Raw genomic sequence first — 18,747 nt, 5'->3', positions numbered from 1 at the left:
GCCTCTGTGGATGACTTTGATGTTCGAGCTTGTTTTTTGCATTTCCAAGAGATCATGCACGAGCCGAGCATCATGCACCAGCCTATAGTGGATCATCTTGAATCAGGGCATCCTGCCCAATCTGCATCAGCGTATCTCACCATGTCCAGTGATGAAGATGATGGAAATAAGAGACTTCGATTCACAGTGCCTCTTATGTATCAAATAACCCTGAGCAAAGCTGAGTAGTGAATCTTGTAAGGCTTGGTAATGAATTGACTTAACACCTGTACTGCATAAGAGATATCAGGACAACTCATAGTAAGATATATAAGTGATCCAACAAGGCATCTATACAAAGTCTGATCTCCAAAAATCTCTCCTTCCTCTTTTTTGTATTTCGTATTCACTTCCATTGGAGTATAAATCTTCTTATGATCTATAAGATTGGCCAACTGAACCAGATTTTCTGCATGTTTTTGTTGACTTAATCGTATGCCTTCTTTTCCATAACTTACCTCCATACCAAAAAAAAAAATGTTAACTTTCCTAAGTCCTTCATCTTGAACGAGGAGTGTAACAGTTTCTTCAAATGAGAGATTCCAACGTCATCATTTCCTGTCATAATAATTTCATCTACATAAAAGGAGGAGAATAGTAATACCCGAGCTAGAGCGATGTAGGAATAGTGAATAATCTGAGCTGCTCTGAGTAAAACCAGCACCAAGATGGTAGTTTGAAATTTTTCAAACCAAGAGCGAGGAGCCTGCTTTAATCCATAGAGAGATTTCTTAAGACGACACACCTGATTTGGATTAGAATATTTGTAACCTGGTGGTGGATTCATGTAGACAACTTCTTGCAAGTCTCCATGCAGGAAAGCATTTTTGACGTCTAGTTGATGTAACTTCGAACTTCTTATTGACGCTAAAGCAAGAAATAGACGTACTGTTGTCATCTTAGCAATTGGAGCAAAGGTTTCATCATAGTCGATTGCTTATAACCTTGAGCTACTAATCTTGCCTTGTATCGATTTAGGGATCAATCAGCTTTCACTTTGATTGAGTACACCCATCTACTTCTAATAATTGTTGCATCTGTTGGTCTATCCACCATATCCCATGTATCATTCTCCTCAAGGGAGACTAATTCTTCATGTATTGCATCCTCCCAACATTTTTGACCACTAGCCAGCATGAAAAAACTTGGTACAACTATAGAATTCAAGGTTGTTAGTAAGGCATAAGATCGGCCATCTTCACCTGTTGAGTATCCATATCGATCTGGAGGAGGAGCATGACGAGATGATCATCTAACAGGGTCAATGATATTTTGATGAGGAGAAGGTTGGTTATTAGGGCTTAATGAAGCATTAAGTGTGTCAAATGGGTGAGGTAAAGGATTAGTGTTTACCAAAGTAGTATCATTATCAAAAAAAGGATCAAAGTCATAAGTAGTACCTGTTGTGGCAGATGACAAGTTCGATGATGGACCAGTGGCTAGGTTGCTATGGCAGGTAGAATCATGAGTTGAAAACTTTTTCAAAAAGGATAAAGTAGAAGATTGTGAGTCTTTGTTCGCATAACTAAAAGAATTATCAAAGAAGATAGCATGTCAAAAAATACTCAATAAACGACGTGCTGAACCATAACACAAATACCCCTTTTGAATATCATTGTATCCCAAAAAAATACATTTAACAGCTTTTGAAGATAATTTATGACGTTCATGATTTGGAAGAAGAACAAAACATACACAACCAAATACTTTAAGATGCGGATAATCAGGCAATTTTTTGAAAAGAATAAAATAAGGGAAATTTTGTTTCATGGCTGAAGATGATTGTCTATTTATAAGATAAATAAATGTTTGTATTGCTTCAGCCCAAAATGTTTTTGGAACATTTGAAGTATCAAGAAGAGCTAAGGTAGTTTCAACAATATGTCCGTTCTTACGCTCTGCCGCACCATTTTGTTAGGGTGTATAGGGGCAAGAACGTTGGTGAATAATTCTTTTTTCTTGAAAAATTTAGCGAGGTTTGTATTGACATACTCCCCTCCCTAATCTGAATGAAAAATCTTAATTTTTTTTCTCAAACTGCGTTTCTATAAGGTTATAATTTTTTTTGACAATGTTTGGTACCCCAGATTTGTGTTTCAAAAAGAAAACCCATGTATAACGAGATGCATGATCAATGAATAAGATAAAATACTTGTACCCCAAATGAGATATAATTGGAGAAGGTCTCCAAACATCGCTATGAATTAAATCAAAAGGAGTAGAATAGATAGTATCGCTTAATTGAAATGGAAGCTTATGACTCTTTCATCTTGTACAACTCTCACAAGGTAATGTAGAGGGAAAAATCAATGAGCGTTTACCCAAAAAATTACAAGATTTCAACATGAATTTTAAACAAGAAGCGTGTGGATGGCCTAAACGGAGATGGTACAATACTACAAAAAAAGAGGTAACCTACGGAGGTTTTTTAACGGAGGGTAATAATACCTCCGCTAATTGCATCAATTTACGGAGGTTAAAAAGGGCCCCACAAAATTATGTAATTAGTGGGTTTGTAAACCTCCACAACCTTAAAAAAAAGAGCGCCATTTTTTAACCAAATTTTAATAATTTAACGGAGGTTTATGACCCCCGCTAGATACATAAATTTGGAGATTTAAATTAAAAGGTGTTTAATAGTGGGGGCCTGTCTAATCTTCGCTAAATTATACTCCCTCTGTTTCAATTTGTTTGAACCTATTTCCTTTTTAGTCCGTGCCAAAATGAATGACCTTTTTCCTAATTTGGAAACAAATTCAGTTTATGAATGATTTACAGCCACATAAATTTTCAAATCTTATTTTGAACCACAAGTTTCAAAAGTTTTCCCTTTTTTTTAAATGTCGTGCGCAGTCAAATGGGTTCATGTAAATTGAAACGGAGGGAGTATCAAATGTTGGGACCCTCCGCTCTCTTATTTATTAAAAAAACGCGGCATTTAACAAAAAAAAGGCTTTTTGTTTCCCTCTTTTTTTTTTTTTCACCCAAAATATTTCTCACTCTAGCAGAAGAGAAAATTATTTCCCTCATCTATTTGCCTCTTTCTCACTCCGGTAATTGTTTTTTTTTTTTTTTTGGCTTCTTCTTCAATTGCCTCTTTCTTAAGGTTAATTTTTTATGAAATTTTAAGTAGATCGGCCTAGAATTTAGCTTTGATTCGTTTTTTTCCTCTCTTTTTTATCGTGTGTATTGCTCATGTGAAAACATTAACTCAAAATTCATGCTTCATTCTACTTTAATTTTCTCAGAATTGAAATTTTTGTGTGAATTTTGTGTGTTTTTGAATTGCAATTTGTTCGTTGTTGATTTGAAATTTGTTCGAAATCTGAAACTTGTTTTCTGCTTTGATTTTGATTTTGATTTTCTTCTTTGATTTACTTCGATTTTAGTTTTCTGCTTCGATTGTACTTCGATCTTAAATTTTGCAAGTAAAAGCATCTTTTCGCATAGGTATTATTTGTATTTTAGGTATTAGTGATGCTTCCTCTAGGTTAAATTTTGCTCTGTTTTGTCATCTAAAGCTCAATCATATATATATATATATATGCTCAAGTTTTGGTTAAGCTCTAGCCTGAATGATATTTTTATTTTGGTTAAGTTTGTTTCCGGTGGCTAAGATCTCTAGGATTAACAATATGTAAATAATAATGCTTAACTCAATATGTTGTCTTTTGGAACCTGTTTTTGAGCTTTGTTTATATTGCTTAACTCAATATGTGACTTAACTGTATTTTTAAGGTCACTTGACGTTTTATAAGGTTTTAATATTAAAATTTAGTCATACCTAACCTTCAGGACTAGCTATAATACGCGTTTGGTTTTTCTTAGAAATGTTTTGGAAATCAAATGTTCCTATTGTCAATGGTATTATGCTACAGAAAGCATTCAAGTTCAGCAAATCATAAGTTCAAGCCTATCAATGCTGGTGGCAGGTGGTTTATGATACTTTACGTCGTAAAATGTAGAGATTTGAGTTTATGAATATACCAATCAAGGAAAATGACTTTTTTAACAATCCTTTCTTCTATTGACATAACAAAGTATGATATTATTAAACAAGATATCCACACTATGTCCCTCACTTGATCTAGATTAGACTACCTAGGTGAAGAGGCCTCCTCAAATGTACCCTTGTCTGTCGAATTAGGTTTCCAAATTAGATGATGTAGACCTTGGAGTAAGAGTTGACATTAGATAGGAAAGGTTAACAATGCCACAGTGTTTAGATGAATTTGCAGAAACGTAAGATAAAAGTTAACAAGCATATACGAATTGAATTTTGGCGTTCACAGTTCTTTGGTGAGCGCAATAATGGACTTGATTTTTTTTTTAATCCTTTATGCAGTAGTGGTTATTGAAGAGGAAAACAACTTGTTCTTTCCATTCAGTGTGTCTTTGGCAACATCAAGTTATTGCTGCTTGATTTATTTGAAGTTTCTTGATATGGAGCAGCTTTCTCTTAGCTATGGCTTTCTCAAGTATATGTGTCAATATGTTGATAATTATAACTGAATTGTTGCAATCCATTTTGGTTATTGAGAGGTTGCTGGAAAATAATGTACAGTTTTTGAAGAGATATAAGGAAAACTACTTGGATTAGTTGTAACTTTCTGTTTAAAGGAATTAGTTACAATTTCTTGATATGAAGTGTTTGTTTGTTTGTTTTTTTTTCTTCTTTTTTCCGCTCTCATTAATCTTTGTGCATCTTTTTCTCCTGCAACGATATAATATATGTATTTTGTCTACTAAGTTTTCTTTTTGGTTTGGTTTACAGATGATAAAGAAACTGATCGTTTTGTTTTAATAGGATTGCCAATATATTCAAAGCCGGCAGGATTAGTTTGTGGACCTTCTGTCATTGCACTGTTAGCTGCGTTTTTCCACATATCAAGGTAGTTGTGTTATTGAATTACATTCTGCCCATGCCTTTGTAGTTGGTTCTATTTTAATATATTAAATTATGCATCATGCTATAACAATTTCAATTTTTTTAATATTTTTAAATAAGTTGCTGATTTTTGAATTATGCATTATGCCTTTGTACTTCTTTTGTTTTTTCCCCAGAATTTGAATTTTGCAAGGAATGCTTATGTTTCTGCCTTTTCCCCGCTCCATATTTGGATACTTACAGTTTTCGTAGTTTGAGTGTGTCTCATAGTTAATATTCTGAATATTTGTTTTCTATCTAATAAGGAGAACTAATATTTTTTCTCTTCATATTCTGAAAGGTTTATCGTCGCACTTAAAGTTAATACTTTCCGATGGATAAATCCTGGATTGAAAAGCCAAGAAACACCCCTGAATTAAGCCTGTCAAGTGGGCCGGGCCATAGTTAGTGGGCCGGGTTGGAGGAGGGAAAGGAGTGTCCGGCCCAGCCCCCTACCCGGGTAGGGGTACATAGTGGGCTAAGTGGGCTGGGCCGCGTTTTAGTTAGTGGGTCGGGCCACGTTTTAGTTAGTGGGCCGGGCCGGATTTTAATTATTTTTTTTAAAAAATGTAATACTAAAATTTATTAAGTTTGATACTTTAAAATCTAGTTGCTGTCAACTTTATTTTAACCATCAAGTTCCTTAAATTATACTTTGGCTCTATTTTCAATCTATAAATACCATTCATTCTTCTCCATATTGTCTCACAATTCCCTACTCTCCTTTTTCCCTAAATTTCCTACTCATCTAAATCTCTCTCTCTCTCTTCCAACTTCCAAGTTCATATTTCAAAATTTAAATTTAATGAATAATGATAATCCTCCACCTCCTCCACTCCGAAGATCAATTTCAAGTCCGGTGTGGTTGCATTTTGAGCGAGTAGACGAGGAACATGTTAAATGTCAACATTGTGGTCAAATATATCTCCATAAGTTCGAACCGGTTTTTGGGGGTACCAGTTCGTTACGTAGGCACTTGGACAAAAGGCACGAAATTGAACTTTGAAGTTTATCTCTTCTTTAAATTTCTCCATCGATGCTAGCGTTTTGAACTTTTCATTTGTAATAAGTTAGCCGTTCAAGTTTGTATATTTTGAATTTGCAATGTTATCAATTTAAGTTTGAAGTTTTATTTTAAATTACTTATGTAGTCTTGTATCACATTCTCAACTTTTTATAATTTTTAGCACTTAAATAGCCGTTGGGAGTATTCATTCCAACAACGTATTCAAGATATACACAAATATACCATTAACATATACAAGATATACACAAATATACCACTTAAATAATTTATTTTTTTTAAAAAAAATTAATTCGAAGTGGGTCGGGCCAGAACTCAGGCTGTTGGTGGGCTGGGCTACCGGGCTAAATGGCATGTCCGGCCCAGCCCCCTAATTTTTTCCACTAGCCCAGCCCACCACCCTCATACCGGGTTGGGGGGCCGGGCCGGTTATGGGCCTGTCCCGGGCTGACCCGGCCCAATTGACAGGCTTACCCTAAATACATGCTTGGTTTAAATCGATTTTTGGATTTTGCATTTTAGAATACTGTTGTTGGAAATAGAATAAAATGTCCTTGTCCTACATGTGGATGTGCAAACTGGCAGATTAGAGAAACAGTGTTTAATCATTTGATTGACAAACCATTCCCTCAAAATTATGTCACTTGGGCTATTCACGGTGAAAGAAATGTACTGCATAATTCTAGAGACTTGCATAATTCTAGAGACTCTAAGGTTACACAGGATACACCGCCTCTTAAAAATCCTGTAGAACTTTTGATCAATGAAGCATATCGGGGATTTAGGCACGAGGGCATGGGTGAAGGTCCGTCACAACAAGTGGAGGGATAAGAAATATTAAATGATGAGCCATCTACAAATAACAAAGAGTTTTTTGAGTTACTTAGAGATGGAAATCAAGAATTATATGAAGGGTCTAAGTACTCAAAGCTAGAATTTTTATTAAAATTGTATCACATAAAGTGTTTGTCTGGGCTGAGTAACAAGGGAATGACCATGATACTGGATTTGTTAAGGGATGCATTTAAATTTGCCCGGATCCCTGATTCTTTTTATGAGGCCAAAAAAACCATCAGTAAGCTTTGTCTTGATTATCAAAAGATAGATTCTTGTCGAAATGATTGTATGTTATATTGGGGGAATGATGCTAATGAGCAAACATGCAAGTATTGTCACACTTATAAATGGAAACCTAATAAGAAGAGAAATGAACATCTTGTGCCTGCTACGGGCAAGAAGAAAACCAAGAAGCCCGCAAAAATTTTGCGTTACTTTCCATTAAAACCAAGGTTGCAGTGATTGTTTATGTGCTCTAAGACAGCAGAGTATATGAGATGGCATGTTGAGAACAATAACAATGATGAGATCATGAGGCATCCTAGAGATTGTGAGGGATGGAAGCGGTGCGATGTAACTTTTCCTGAATTTGCATCTGATCCCCGAAATGTTCGATTAGGCTTAGCCAGTGATGGCTTCAACCCTTTTGGCAAGATGAGTACTACTTATAGCATTTGGCCAGTTGTTTTGGTTCCATATAACCTTCCTCCTTGGTTGTGTATGAAAAAAGCTAATTTCATCCTGTCAATGATCATTCCAGGTCCACGTACGGCTAGAAATAACATAGATGTTTACCTAAAACCCCTTATTAAGGAGTTGAATGAGTTGTGGAGTAAGGGTGTTGAAATTTTTGATTCATCAAAGAGTATGGTGTTTAGAATGAGAGCAGCTCTTATGTGGACAATTAGTGACTTTCCCGGACTCAATGTCTTATCTGGTTGGAACTCACATACTGGTTTAGCATGTCCCAGTTGTAATTTTGATGCAGAACCTTGTCGGCTTCGTCATAGTAGAAAGTGGTGCTTTATTGGTCATCGTCGATTTTTAGCAAAAACTCATAAATTTAGATTGATGAGACTTCGCTTTGATGGTAATGTGGAGGAAAGAAACCCGCCAAGAAAGTTATCCGGGACTGACATTTTACAGCAAGTGAAAGATATTGATATTACATTTGGAAAATTGGCAGAGTTGAATGAGAGAAGGAAACGACCTAGACAAAGAAATGTTGGGGAAAGTGCAACACAACAATGGAGGAAAAAAAGCATATTTTGTAATCTTCCATATTGGGAATTCAACTCGTTGTGCCATAATTTAGATGTCATGCACATTGAAAAGAATGTACTGGCTTGAATTAGGTATTAGTTATTAGTTATTTGTTGAAGAATTTCTCAATTGAATAGGGTTAACTATAATATTCACTAATGTTGGCACATGCTAAAATGTTTTTCAGTTACTGTTTGCATTTCCCTTAACTGTCGTGCATTTGCTGTGCTTTTTAGTTGTGTGACTGCTTATATTCCTCTTTTGAAAATTGAACTCTCAACTGGTGGTTTGGGCCAAATTTCCATTTTCCATGTTGTCGATATACCTTGGCGAAATCTTGTCCAGATACTGTTGATTTCTGGTTGCAATATAATGTTCAGAAATCTTGTCCTTTTTTGTTGGCTCCTATTCATAAAGTTCAGTTCTGGTCGTAAAATGTAATACTGAATTTTAGAAATTAGTGCATTCTCTTGACATTTGTATATTGTCATAACAGGTGGAGCTATGGCGAAAACCAAGCGTTTCAAGAACTTGCAAAAGTCTGTTCAGTCATTGCCTCCTTCACAACATGTAGTGCAACCTGTAACAACTGGATCATCTTCACCTCCTGATACTACACCGGAAGTGACATCACGACTAGCTTCTTTATTTCAGGGTACAAGATATCAAGCTCCTCCATTTCAGGCCACATCACAGTCAACTCCTTCATTTTCGGCCACAAGACAGCGAACTCCTTTATTTCAGTTCACAAGGCAGCAAGTTCCTTTATTTCAAGCCAATCATTTCCAACTCCTTCATTTGAAGCCACATCACTGCCAACTCCTTCATTTCAGAGCACAAGATATCAAGCTCCTTCATTTCAGGCCACATCACAACCATCTGCTTTACAGGCACCTTCTGTTGGTCTCACACCACCACAAAAGACATTCAATAAGCGCAAACGTGAGTCTACACATCATTGGACTGTGGATGCAATAGGTAATGATTTTTTTTTCTCGCTTACAATTTTTGCCACTGATTGTTGTTCTGAATTAATCAGTGGATGTGATGTCGAAACTGTGACATACATACATACATTTAGCTCTTTGATTTGTTAAACCATCTGATTTACTCCATACTTGTTATTGTTGAGCTCCTTGATTCCATTTTCTGAATAAAGAGTCTTAAAGGGTGTCAAAATCTTGAATTTTTTCTTAAAAGATTTAAACTTTATAGTGTTATTGTAACTTTACTCTACTTCTTTTTTATGTTTGCCAGAAAAAATAAAGTTACCAACCTCATTTTCTTCCATACTTGTCTTTTCTAGTTCTCTAAACTTCATTTTCTTGAAAAAGGGTCTGTGCTGTGTTCCTCCATTTTATGTATGTGCTGTTTTTTTTTTTTTTTCTCTACTTCTTTTTTATGTCAATTAAGGACCAAAATCAGCAGCTTTTAAAATATGTAAAATCCAAGAAATATAAGAAGTATTATACTATATTTGTCTGTTTGTGAAGAAAAGAGGGTAACTAAACCCGGATAATATGGTAATGCTTTTTATTTCAGGTTTTTGGGGATACATTCACTTAATGTGGAGGATGATGTATTTAAATCCAGCAGACTGATAAAGAAAACCAATATTGTACAATTTTGTCAAGTTTGTATACAGGGAAGAAGTTGAAGACCCACTGTATCACACAAATCATTTGATTCGAAATCATGATATCACGTTTATGTATGTGCTGTGTTCTTCTTTTTTTCTCTCTTTTGGCTCTCCTCTCCGTTTACTGTCTGGTGTTTGTATTGTTTGTGTGTATATGTATGATGAGTCCGTCTGTGCGTGTTGGTTTCAGTGAACTGAAGATGGGAAAAGGAAAATTCCTTTTTGGTCATAGCTTTAGTTTTGGTCACTGTTTTTGACAGCAGAAGTAGTTAAAGTATATCTTTATTAATTTTCTTGTTTCTAATGGATTTTTTTTTCTTTTCAATGAAAGATTCACAAGGAAATACCAAAAAGCTCAAAGTGAAGAAAATAGAAGTGTTAAATTTACCTCGGGGGGAACGTATTGTGGTTCCGTTTGATTTCCTGGATCCAATAGACGAAGCACAAGGCGTTCTCGCAGGCTTTTGTGGTATTTTAGCAACTGACTGTTCCATATTTCCAATTAGCTTTGATAAATGGCCGGATATGCCTCAATCATATTTCAACGACTGCTTTGATAACATTAACGCTAAGCTGGAGGATTGGAGACATACCTTGGAGTCTAAAGGATTTAAGCTGAGTAGGACCAAGACAGAGTACTTAGAGTGTAAGTTCAGTGAGACACCTCAGGAGGTTGGCGTCGAAGTTAGGCTTGGTGCTCAGGCCATCCAAAAGAAAAGTAGTTTCAAGTACCTTGGGTCTATCATGCAAGGCAACGGGGAGATTGACGATGATGTCACACATCGTATTGGGGTAGGGTGGATGAAATGGAGGCTAGCTTCTGGAGTGTTATGTGACAAGAAGGTGCCACCACAACTCAAGGGCAAGTTCTACAGAGTGGTGGTTAGACCGGCTATGTTGTATGGGGCGGAGTGTTGGCCAGTTAAGATCTCTCACGTTCAAAAGATGAAAGTTGCCGAGATGAGAATGTTGAGATGGATGTGTGGGCACACTAGGAGTGACAGGATTAGAAATGAGGCTATTCGGGATAAGGTGGGAGTGGCCTCGGTGGAAGACAAGATGCGGGAAATGCGACTGAGATGGTTTGGGCATGTGAAGAGGAGAGACATAGATGCCCCAGTGCGGAGGTGTGAGAGGTTAGCCATGGATGGTTTCAGAAGAGGTAGGGGTAGGCCAAAGAAATATTGGGGAGAGGTGATTAGACAGGACATGACGCAGTTACAGCTTACCGAGGACATGACCTTAGATAGGAGGGTGTGGAGGACCCACATTAGGGTAGAAGGCTAGTAGATAAGTTTCGTTATCTTCCCTTATTAGTAGGTGCATTAGCGCATTATAATTTCTTGTGCTCTGATTTATGTTATTATTTGCTACTTTCTATACTTTGATTACTCTATTTTATCTGTGCCGCTGTCGTTATTTGCATTTTCATATCGCTTTGAATTCCTTGATTATCCTGTTTTACTGTGTCGCTTGCATTGTTTCATTGCAATATCGTTTTGAATCTTTTAACCCTATCTGACTCCCTTTTTATGCTTCATTTGAGCCGAGGGTCTCTCGGAAACAGCCATCCTACCTTGGTAGGAGTAAGGTCTGCGTACATTCTATCCTCCCCAGACCCCACGATGTGGGATTTCACTGGGTTGTTGTTGTTGTTGTAAGCTCTATAATTTTTCAACCATATCTTTATTTTATATCTTTCGACTTTATATTTGCATGTAAAAGATAAACTAACCAATTTTTATTTTCAAAGCCCCACTTTCATTTTATGACAACTGAGGATGTTGCACGGCTATATGCTTATCGCTCTATTGAAAAGAAATGGGCTGGAAATAGGCAGGCCTTGTGGAATGAGTTCAAAGACCCACTTAAGACCAAAGATGAGATCAGGAATAATGTTCCAGAAGGTATAGCTCGGGATTAGTGGGCTTCTTTTGTGAACTACCGTTTAAGAGACAATACTCAGGTATTTTTCCAAAAACTCACACTGAAAAGAATAAATATGTGATTATTCGCTTATAATTTACTTTAATGTATCTTGTTAGAAAATGTGTAAAACAAATGCTGAAAATCGAAAAAAGCAAACAGTTCCACACACCGGTGGCTCAAAGCCGAACTCTAGAAGAAGGGCTGAAATGGTAAATGATGTCACCTTGTTTATCTTACTTTACTGATTGAACTTGTTATTTATTGTTCCTTCTATATTAATTAAGTTAATCCTACTTATCTTTTTTCGTACATAGTTTGCTGAGGTGGGGAGAAGGCCTGGACGAGCACAACTTTATCTTGCTACACACAAGAAACAAGATGGATTATATGTAAATGAGGAGGCAAAAGAAATATGTGTAAGTTGCGCTCATGACTTATTCTTCTTCTCCTGGCTGTCGATTTTCGCCATTCATTCTTTCCAATTCAGCCTGAAGAACTGCTAGCTGCAAAAAAAGTGTCATTCAAGTTATGTTAATATAGCTATTACCAAATATAGTCATGAATACTGTAATTAGTGAGTGATCTTAACTACACTTACCTCACTCTTGATTCTTTTATCTTCAGAATTATTAGGGGATAAGTCATCTTCCACTTTAGACTGGTCACTAAGTGTTTGCAGTGAGAAAATGTTGAAATTGCTAATTTAGGTAAGCTTACATTAATGTTAAAATCCAATTCAGGAGGAGGGGTGTTGGATTCTTTCCTCTCAATGTCATTGACAATAATGACTGGTCTGTTTTGCTCATCATCAATGGACTTTCTAATCAGCAAAAAAGTACATTTCATCAATGACTGGTCTGTTTTGCTCTTCCTCTTCTTGATCATGATGAGTAGTGGAGCAGTTAAGGTTCACTGCGAATTGAATAGTAGATGGTGGAGACCTGTTCTTGAATTGTGAGTCCATTGATGATGATGATAAAAAAGGTTCAATCTTGAAAAACTTGTTATGTGAAAATTGTTGGTGGGGTTCAAGAAAAGAACTGAGGACAGTGGGGATATGGAGCAAGTGTTTGATGGGATCTGATATATGAACAGAAAGAAGAATTAGGAAAACAGAGATAATCTTTATGCACGTTTTATTTAGGAAAAAATTCAGCTAGCAATGAGTCACAGTACCGTGGATGAGTCTGAAATTTCTCCCAGTGATGCTGTGGGTAAGGTGCTAGGAAAAGAGCATTCTGGGAGGGTAAGATGTTTAGGATTAGGAGCTACTCCAAGCACTCATTTTAAACAAACAGAACCAGTGTTGGTGGTATTAGAATTCCAAGTAACGATGCTGGATGTTCTTCTTTCGGATGCCAAGACAAGACAAGTATGATAAATTGTTGAATACTCTCAAAGCCTACATGATAATGAAGGAAGGGTCAATACCGGAACAGTTTGCTGGGATCTTTGGTTCTCTTCCTATAACTGTAAAACAATTTGCCTGATTGTACTTAATCTAATTGCTTAATCTAATTGCTTAATAGAGCTTGTTTGCACTAGTACTCAGTCGCTCAATTTTTGGCATCTCATAAGTCATAAGCCTCTGCAATGATTCTACTTTCATATCCTTCAGTCTACATCATTACGTAATATGGGCCATTTTTATGTTAAAAAGTATAAGACAAGTAGATCTACCCTGATATTTCTCTGGGAGTAAGACTTGCCATTAGGTAGCCTAGGTTGATATTTCTTGCCTGTATTGAGCTTGAGACCAATGGTAGCGGTGGAATCTGTGAAGTACTATAATAAGTTTGAGTCATAATGCATCTAACATGTGAAAATGGAAAGATATTTTAGGACTAAGTTTACCAGTTCAGATCATTGAAGGAAATTAATGATGCCAATTGCACATAGTTTAGAAACTGGATACTGATGAGTTATCACTTACACAAATTGTGGTTAAGATGTGATCCTTTCCCCTTATATATCCAGTGAGGATTCATGCTCGGAACTCTCTATACTTTTTAATTTTTAGTCAATCACATCTGCAAACCTTGTATGCATGTAGGTCGGTCACTAAGTTGTTGTTCCTTTGCTCGAGTATAGTCTAAAATTTTCCAGCTATGTCGCAGATTAATTTTCAGAGAGCCACATGATAATTCTCTTGATGTCTTTTGTCAACTATCTTTACACGGCTGATATAAAGAAGAAAAGAGTGTATTATTTGCCAGTTATAATCTGGAGTTGGTTGTGTTCTTTTGACCAATGATCACATCTTGGTAATGTATTCACAAATCTCTCTTCTTTTTATTTTTTTATTTTTTTATGGCAGCCGAGTGACGCAGATAGCAGCTAGCGGACCCATGGATGCAAGAAGATTTCTAGCTCTAGTAATCCTGTAATATGATTAGTTGACTAAAGTGGATTTGTGACAATTTGGGTGATGACATTTACTTAGTATTTTGTGTGGTTAATAGAATGTTGATATTCTGGTTTTAAGTTTTAAATATATTCAGGCTTTAAGTGGATCTGTGACAATTTGGGTGATGACATTTTATCTAAGTATTTTGTATGGTTAATGGAATGTTGACATTCTGGTTTGAAAGGTTGTTTCTAGTAATAAATATATCAATTCTATAATATATTTTAAGCAGTGGGGGTTAAAATCCAAATAATATAAGTAAATTGCGGGGGTTTGTAACCTCTTTAGCACCCAAAACGTTTCATAGGCTGATAGCTAATTGTGGAGGTCAAAATGCAATTTGCGGAGGTTTTGCTGTCACGGAGGTTGGGCAAACCTTCGCAGTAATATGTCGCAAATTGATTGTGGCGGTGTTAATTGAAGGGGTTTGGTGAACCTCCGTGACAGCAAATAGCGGAGGTTAGAAACCTCTGCAAATTGCATTTTTGACCTCCGCTAATTGCACCTTTTTTTGTAGTGCAAGTTCCACATTTTATTTGAAGCTGAAAGAAAACATTGATGAAGTTTGGTGTCCGAAGATTGAAGAAGAAACAACCTGCCAACTTTACGCCCCCGGCTAGCGTTTCCGTTGTCAATATGTTTTGAATAACACGATCATTAGGAGAAAAAATAATCATAAAGTTCTGTTCCACAAGCTGTCCGATAGATAAAAGATTTGCAGTAAGTTTTGGTACACAAAGAACTTCTAAAAATGGTTTAATAGAGCCAATGCCTGATGCAGATTAAACATGACCATTTGCTGTAATAATTTCATGTGGAGAACGTGTTTTAGATAAATCAGGAAAAAGTTTTTGACTTCTTGTCATGTGGTTAGATGCAGCGGAATCAATATGCCATACCATTGAATCCGAAATTTTATTCTTACCAGGGCACGTCAGTTAGAGCTGTAGAGATTGCATTAGGAAGAGCAGCCGCCAACGATTCTTGTATCATCTTATAAATATCATTGTGATCAAGCAAGGTTGGTGCTTGACGTGTCTTTGTGTCCGGTGTTCGTTGTGTATCAACATCCCTTGCAAGCGCATGAAAGGCTTTATGAGGAGTTGAGCGTTCTCCTGGACCAGATTTCTTATGACATTCCAGAATAATGTGACCATCCTTCTTACAATAGTTGCAATAATTCTACTTTTCGCAATGAGAGATGACATGCCCTGTTTCCTTGCAATGATAGCACTGAACTGGCTTGTTGGAGTTGCCTGAGGAGGAAGAACTTCTATATAAATCCATGACAGTGTCCATGGAAATGGAATTCTCCATAGAAGCTTGAGAACCCAATCGAGTTTCTTTGCGAAGAACTTCAGAAACTACTACATCCAAAGCTGGTAGTTTTTCCCGGTTAAGGATACTGGCACGCAAAGGCTCGAACTCAGATATGAGTTTCATTAGAAATTGAACAACCCTTGTCCTCTTCATAGTAGCAATGAAATCCTTCAATCCAGTCGCAGGAATAGAGGCCGCAAAAACTTGATCTTGCTCTGCTCATAATGTGAGTAATCCAGAATAGAAAGAACAAACATTTTTCTCACCTTGTGTCGATTTTGCTAGTAGTCGTTCCAATTCGAATTCTCTTGCCAAATTTTGTTGTTTATCGAGGGTATGTAGATGACTTCACATTTCTGATGCTTTCTCAAAATATGTCAGTTCCATAACTATATCAATAGAGACGGAATTGATAAGCCGTGTGATGATTTTTCCATTATCAACCTCCCAAGCTTCTTTTTCTTTGTCTTATGTGGGTACAACCTTTGAGCTATCTAGAATACCAAGGAGGCCTTTGCCTCTAATGAAAGCTTTGAAATGGAATTTTCAGATCGGAAAGTTATGTCCGTCAAATTTCGTTGACAAGGTATCTCATGAATCCATCCCTAGGCTGATTCAAAAAGGAAAAAAAAAAATGAAGTTGAAAACAGGAATCAAATAGATTTTCTGGAGAAGGGAAAAAAATAATTCTGACTCATAGAGAAAAAATAATAATGTGGCTCTGATACCAAGTTGAATAAAGAGACAGAGACCAGAACAATCTGGAGTAAAAGAATGTAATCACTTTAGATTATCTGAATCTGAAAGGAAATGGACAGACAACTATCTATAGCTAGTTACTTTCCATTGCAGTTACATATATTATGTTGATTAGAAGAAGATAAAACTTATTAACTCCCTCATGCTAAATCAGTCCAGTAATAATAGAAGCCTAAAAGTCATATCAGGTTTTGTTTTTTACTACAAATTCCAAAGGTCCCAATGAGGAAAAACAAAAAAAAATTACCTTACCTCTCATTGAAATATAGTCACCAGAACAAAGGATATATTCTTTTGTTTTTTCTCTTAATTTACCGTGATTGTTTTCAGTTCTATTTTTATTTGTAGGTTTTTCCATTCATTAATAATAGTCTAAAAGAATTTGCTATCTCTTACATCCCAAAGATCCATATATTTTTGATTCCTCAAATGTTTATTTTCTCTTTCACTTTTTCATCTAATGGCAATACTATGTATATTTGAATTTGGTATAGAGAGCATAAAGCTCTTATATCATGTTCTTTCAAGCATTTTTTTTTCATTTAGCTTTATAAATCATGTTGTTTAAATGATGTTTAAGAGTTTGACCTCTCACATGAAGATGAACTGCTAAAATTTTGTTTCAACAACTTATGAGTAATTTTTAAATTTCAGGGAAAACAACTGATGTGATGCTTTTGCAGACAGTTAAATTGAACTTTAATTGGAATTGCGCCAATACAAATGAGGTACTCGACATGTCTCTCTAACATGATTTTTTCTCTTAGGCACAATATTTTGCAATTCTTTTTTCTGAGTAATTACCTTTTATTATTTGATTGTGTAATCGGTACTACCAGAAACTTCCTCAAAGACATTTGATTATCCTATAGTTGATTAGATACCACACGGTTACCTTTTAAATTCAAATGATATCTTTTCATCATAACCGTCTTATGTATGATCTTTTCGATTGAACGCTATACGGCATACACGCACCAGGAGATTTCTATAAGTTAATGCATGTGTAAGTATGAGGCAGATGCTCTTTAATAATGGAGTATACTTTCAGTACGTCAAGGACTTATTAAAATTATATTTTTGTTTTGTTTCTTGGCTTCCAGATAAAAAGGATAACCAACTTTTCTCCCTCGACGACACCGAGCAAAGGAAACAGATAATCTCTGAAAAATGCAGATTCTAACAAATGAGGTAATTTAATTTAATATTGTAGCTAGGCAATTTGATGTCTAGGTTGGGACCTTCACATCTTCACTTCTATTATTTTCGTATCAAGGGTATTAAAGATGGAAGTTTTCACTTCTACTTTTGAAAAGAAAAAATAAAGAAGGGGGAATCTCACAGTTGATGGTTCTTCAGGTAATTGGAGTCTCTCTAGCTAATGTATCATGTATATTTCACTTATAATAGATATGAAAAGATCGGAAGATTTTAAAGATCTTTCTCTAAAGTGACTTTTGAGCGACACAATTCTTAGAAGGGCTTTTTGGCTTTGAAATTGCTTGATAAATAACATTAAGATGCTTGAAAGTAACATAAATGATATAAAGTCTAATACTTAAATGTGAACAACGTTAAATTTGTCTTTCCTGAAATGAAAGGGCAGTAACAATCTTAAATAGGAAAACATATAATTAAAGTTGCATAACAACATAACGCTCTTAAAAGAAAGATTTTTAGTTAGTAGTTAAAACTTTCCACCTAACTAATATTCCTATTTTATAACATCCTCATAACTTTTAAAGTATATATAAATTTTATAATTATAATAATGATAGGGGAAAAACGTGCACCCCACGTTCCAAAAAACTAGTTTTAAAAATGTATGTATGTATGTGTGTATATATATATATGGAAGCATTTGGCTACCAATGTGGTGTCAAACGAATAGATTTCATAGTGAGAGCAAAAAAATGTTTGAACGGGTCGGAATAGCTCTCCAGAAGTTCAAGATACACAAGTTCAAGGAGATACTTGTCGTAATTAACCAAAACATGTTTGTGAGCTTTTAAAAATTACCAAAACTTGCATTCTACTTTTATGAAACAATTGTATTCAATTTTGTTACACACAAGGGAGTATATCAAAATATAAGTTCCTTCAATAATCGAGAGGATCATGACTAGCACGTACATTTCAGGAAGCGCAAGATTTAAGGGCAAGCTATTCGATATGATACCGAACATACTGAACCTGGAAATGCTATGGCAGGAGAATTCTGTTCTAACTTCACCCATCAGCTTTATTTCTCACTGTAGTGCTTGGAAGTTCTGTTGATGGGAGTGCAACAACTACACATTGGTTGAAAGGGCTTAGTAATAGTAATTAATCATGTTCATAACAATGCAAAGATGAAATAACTTCATTGAGTAGCCTAACTGCATTGCCTTCACTACTATCAACTACTGCATATGTGCAGGGAAAATTATGTGACTGTTTGAAAATTTTCTATGGTACTGATACTATGGAATTTCATTAACCAAGTGCAGTATTGGTTGTGTACATTGACCTAGCTTGATACACATGTCCAACTGACCGTGTGTAGATGCTTCTACTACCACTCTTTCCCCCTACTTGATCGTATTTGCGTGCATTGGGACAAG

At 35.9% G+C, this 18,747-nt stretch overlaps 1 protein-coding gene and 1 long non-coding RNA gene across 6 annotated transcripts; both read left to right on the top strand.

Moving 5' to 3' along the window:
* Positions 1-2,881: 2,881 nt before the first annotated feature.
* On the top strand, positions 2,882-14,181 carry LOC132606488 (uncharacterized). 5 transcript variants are annotated; one of them, XM_060320013.1, is made up of 9 exons: positions 2,882-3,092; positions 4,814-4,931; positions 8,587-8,660; positions 8,745-9,068; positions 10,061-11,386; positions 11,483-11,695; positions 11,775-11,867; positions 11,973-12,074; positions 13,976-14,181. In XM_060320013.1, exons 1-5 carry the CDS (start codon positions 2,897-2,899, stop codon positions 11,014-11,016), a joined length of 1,668 nt encoding a protein of 555 aa, XP_060175996.1. In that variant the 5' UTR covers positions 2,882-2,896; the 3' UTR covers positions 11,017-11,386; positions 11,483-11,695; positions 11,775-11,867; positions 11,973-12,074; positions 13,976-14,181. The 5 variants fall into 5 exon arrangements, 4 of the variants coding, with proteins under 4 accessions (XP_060175996.1, XP_060175999.1, XP_060175995.1 ...); XM_060320016.1 differs by having other exon boundaries at positions 4,847-4,931; positions 10,061-11,695; XM_060320012.1 differs by having other exon boundaries at positions 10,061-11,695.
* Positions 14,182-16,753: 2,572 nt separating this feature from the next.
* Positions 16,754-18,542, top strand: LOC132605207 (uncharacterized). The gene is made up of 3 exons (XR_009569097.1): positions 16,754-16,872; positions 17,248-17,335; positions 18,285-18,542. It is a non-coding gene; the product is annotated as an uncharacterized LOC132605207 (long non-coding RNA).
* Positions 18,543-18,747: the final 205 nt, after the last annotated feature.

This window comes from Lycium barbarum, chromosome 8 (genome assembly GCF_019175385.1).
Source record: "Lycium barbarum isolate Lr01 chromosome 8, ASM1917538v2, whole genome shotgun sequence".
Lineage (NCBI taxonomy): Eukaryota > Viridiplantae > Streptophyta > Magnoliopsida > Solanales > Solanaceae > Lycium > Lycium barbarum.
Note: the sequence above shows the minus strand (reverse complement) of the source record. Positions and strands in the feature narration are given on the sequence as shown.

Excerpts from the sequence above, each read along its gene's own strand:
- LOC132606488 (XM_060320013.1), top strand. The coding sequence starts at position 2,897 with ATGGGTTCATGTAAATTGAAACGGAGGGAGTATCAAATGTTGGGACCC. Across the intron at positions 4,932-8,586 it reads GCGTTTTTCCACATATCAAG|GTGGAGCTATGGCGAAAACC; the intron begins GTAGTTGTGTTA and ends TTGTCATAACAG. Across the intron at positions 8,661-8,744 it reads CATTGCCTCCTTCACAACAT|GGTACAAGATATCAAGCTCC; the intron begins GTAGTGCAACCT and ends TCTTTATTTCAG.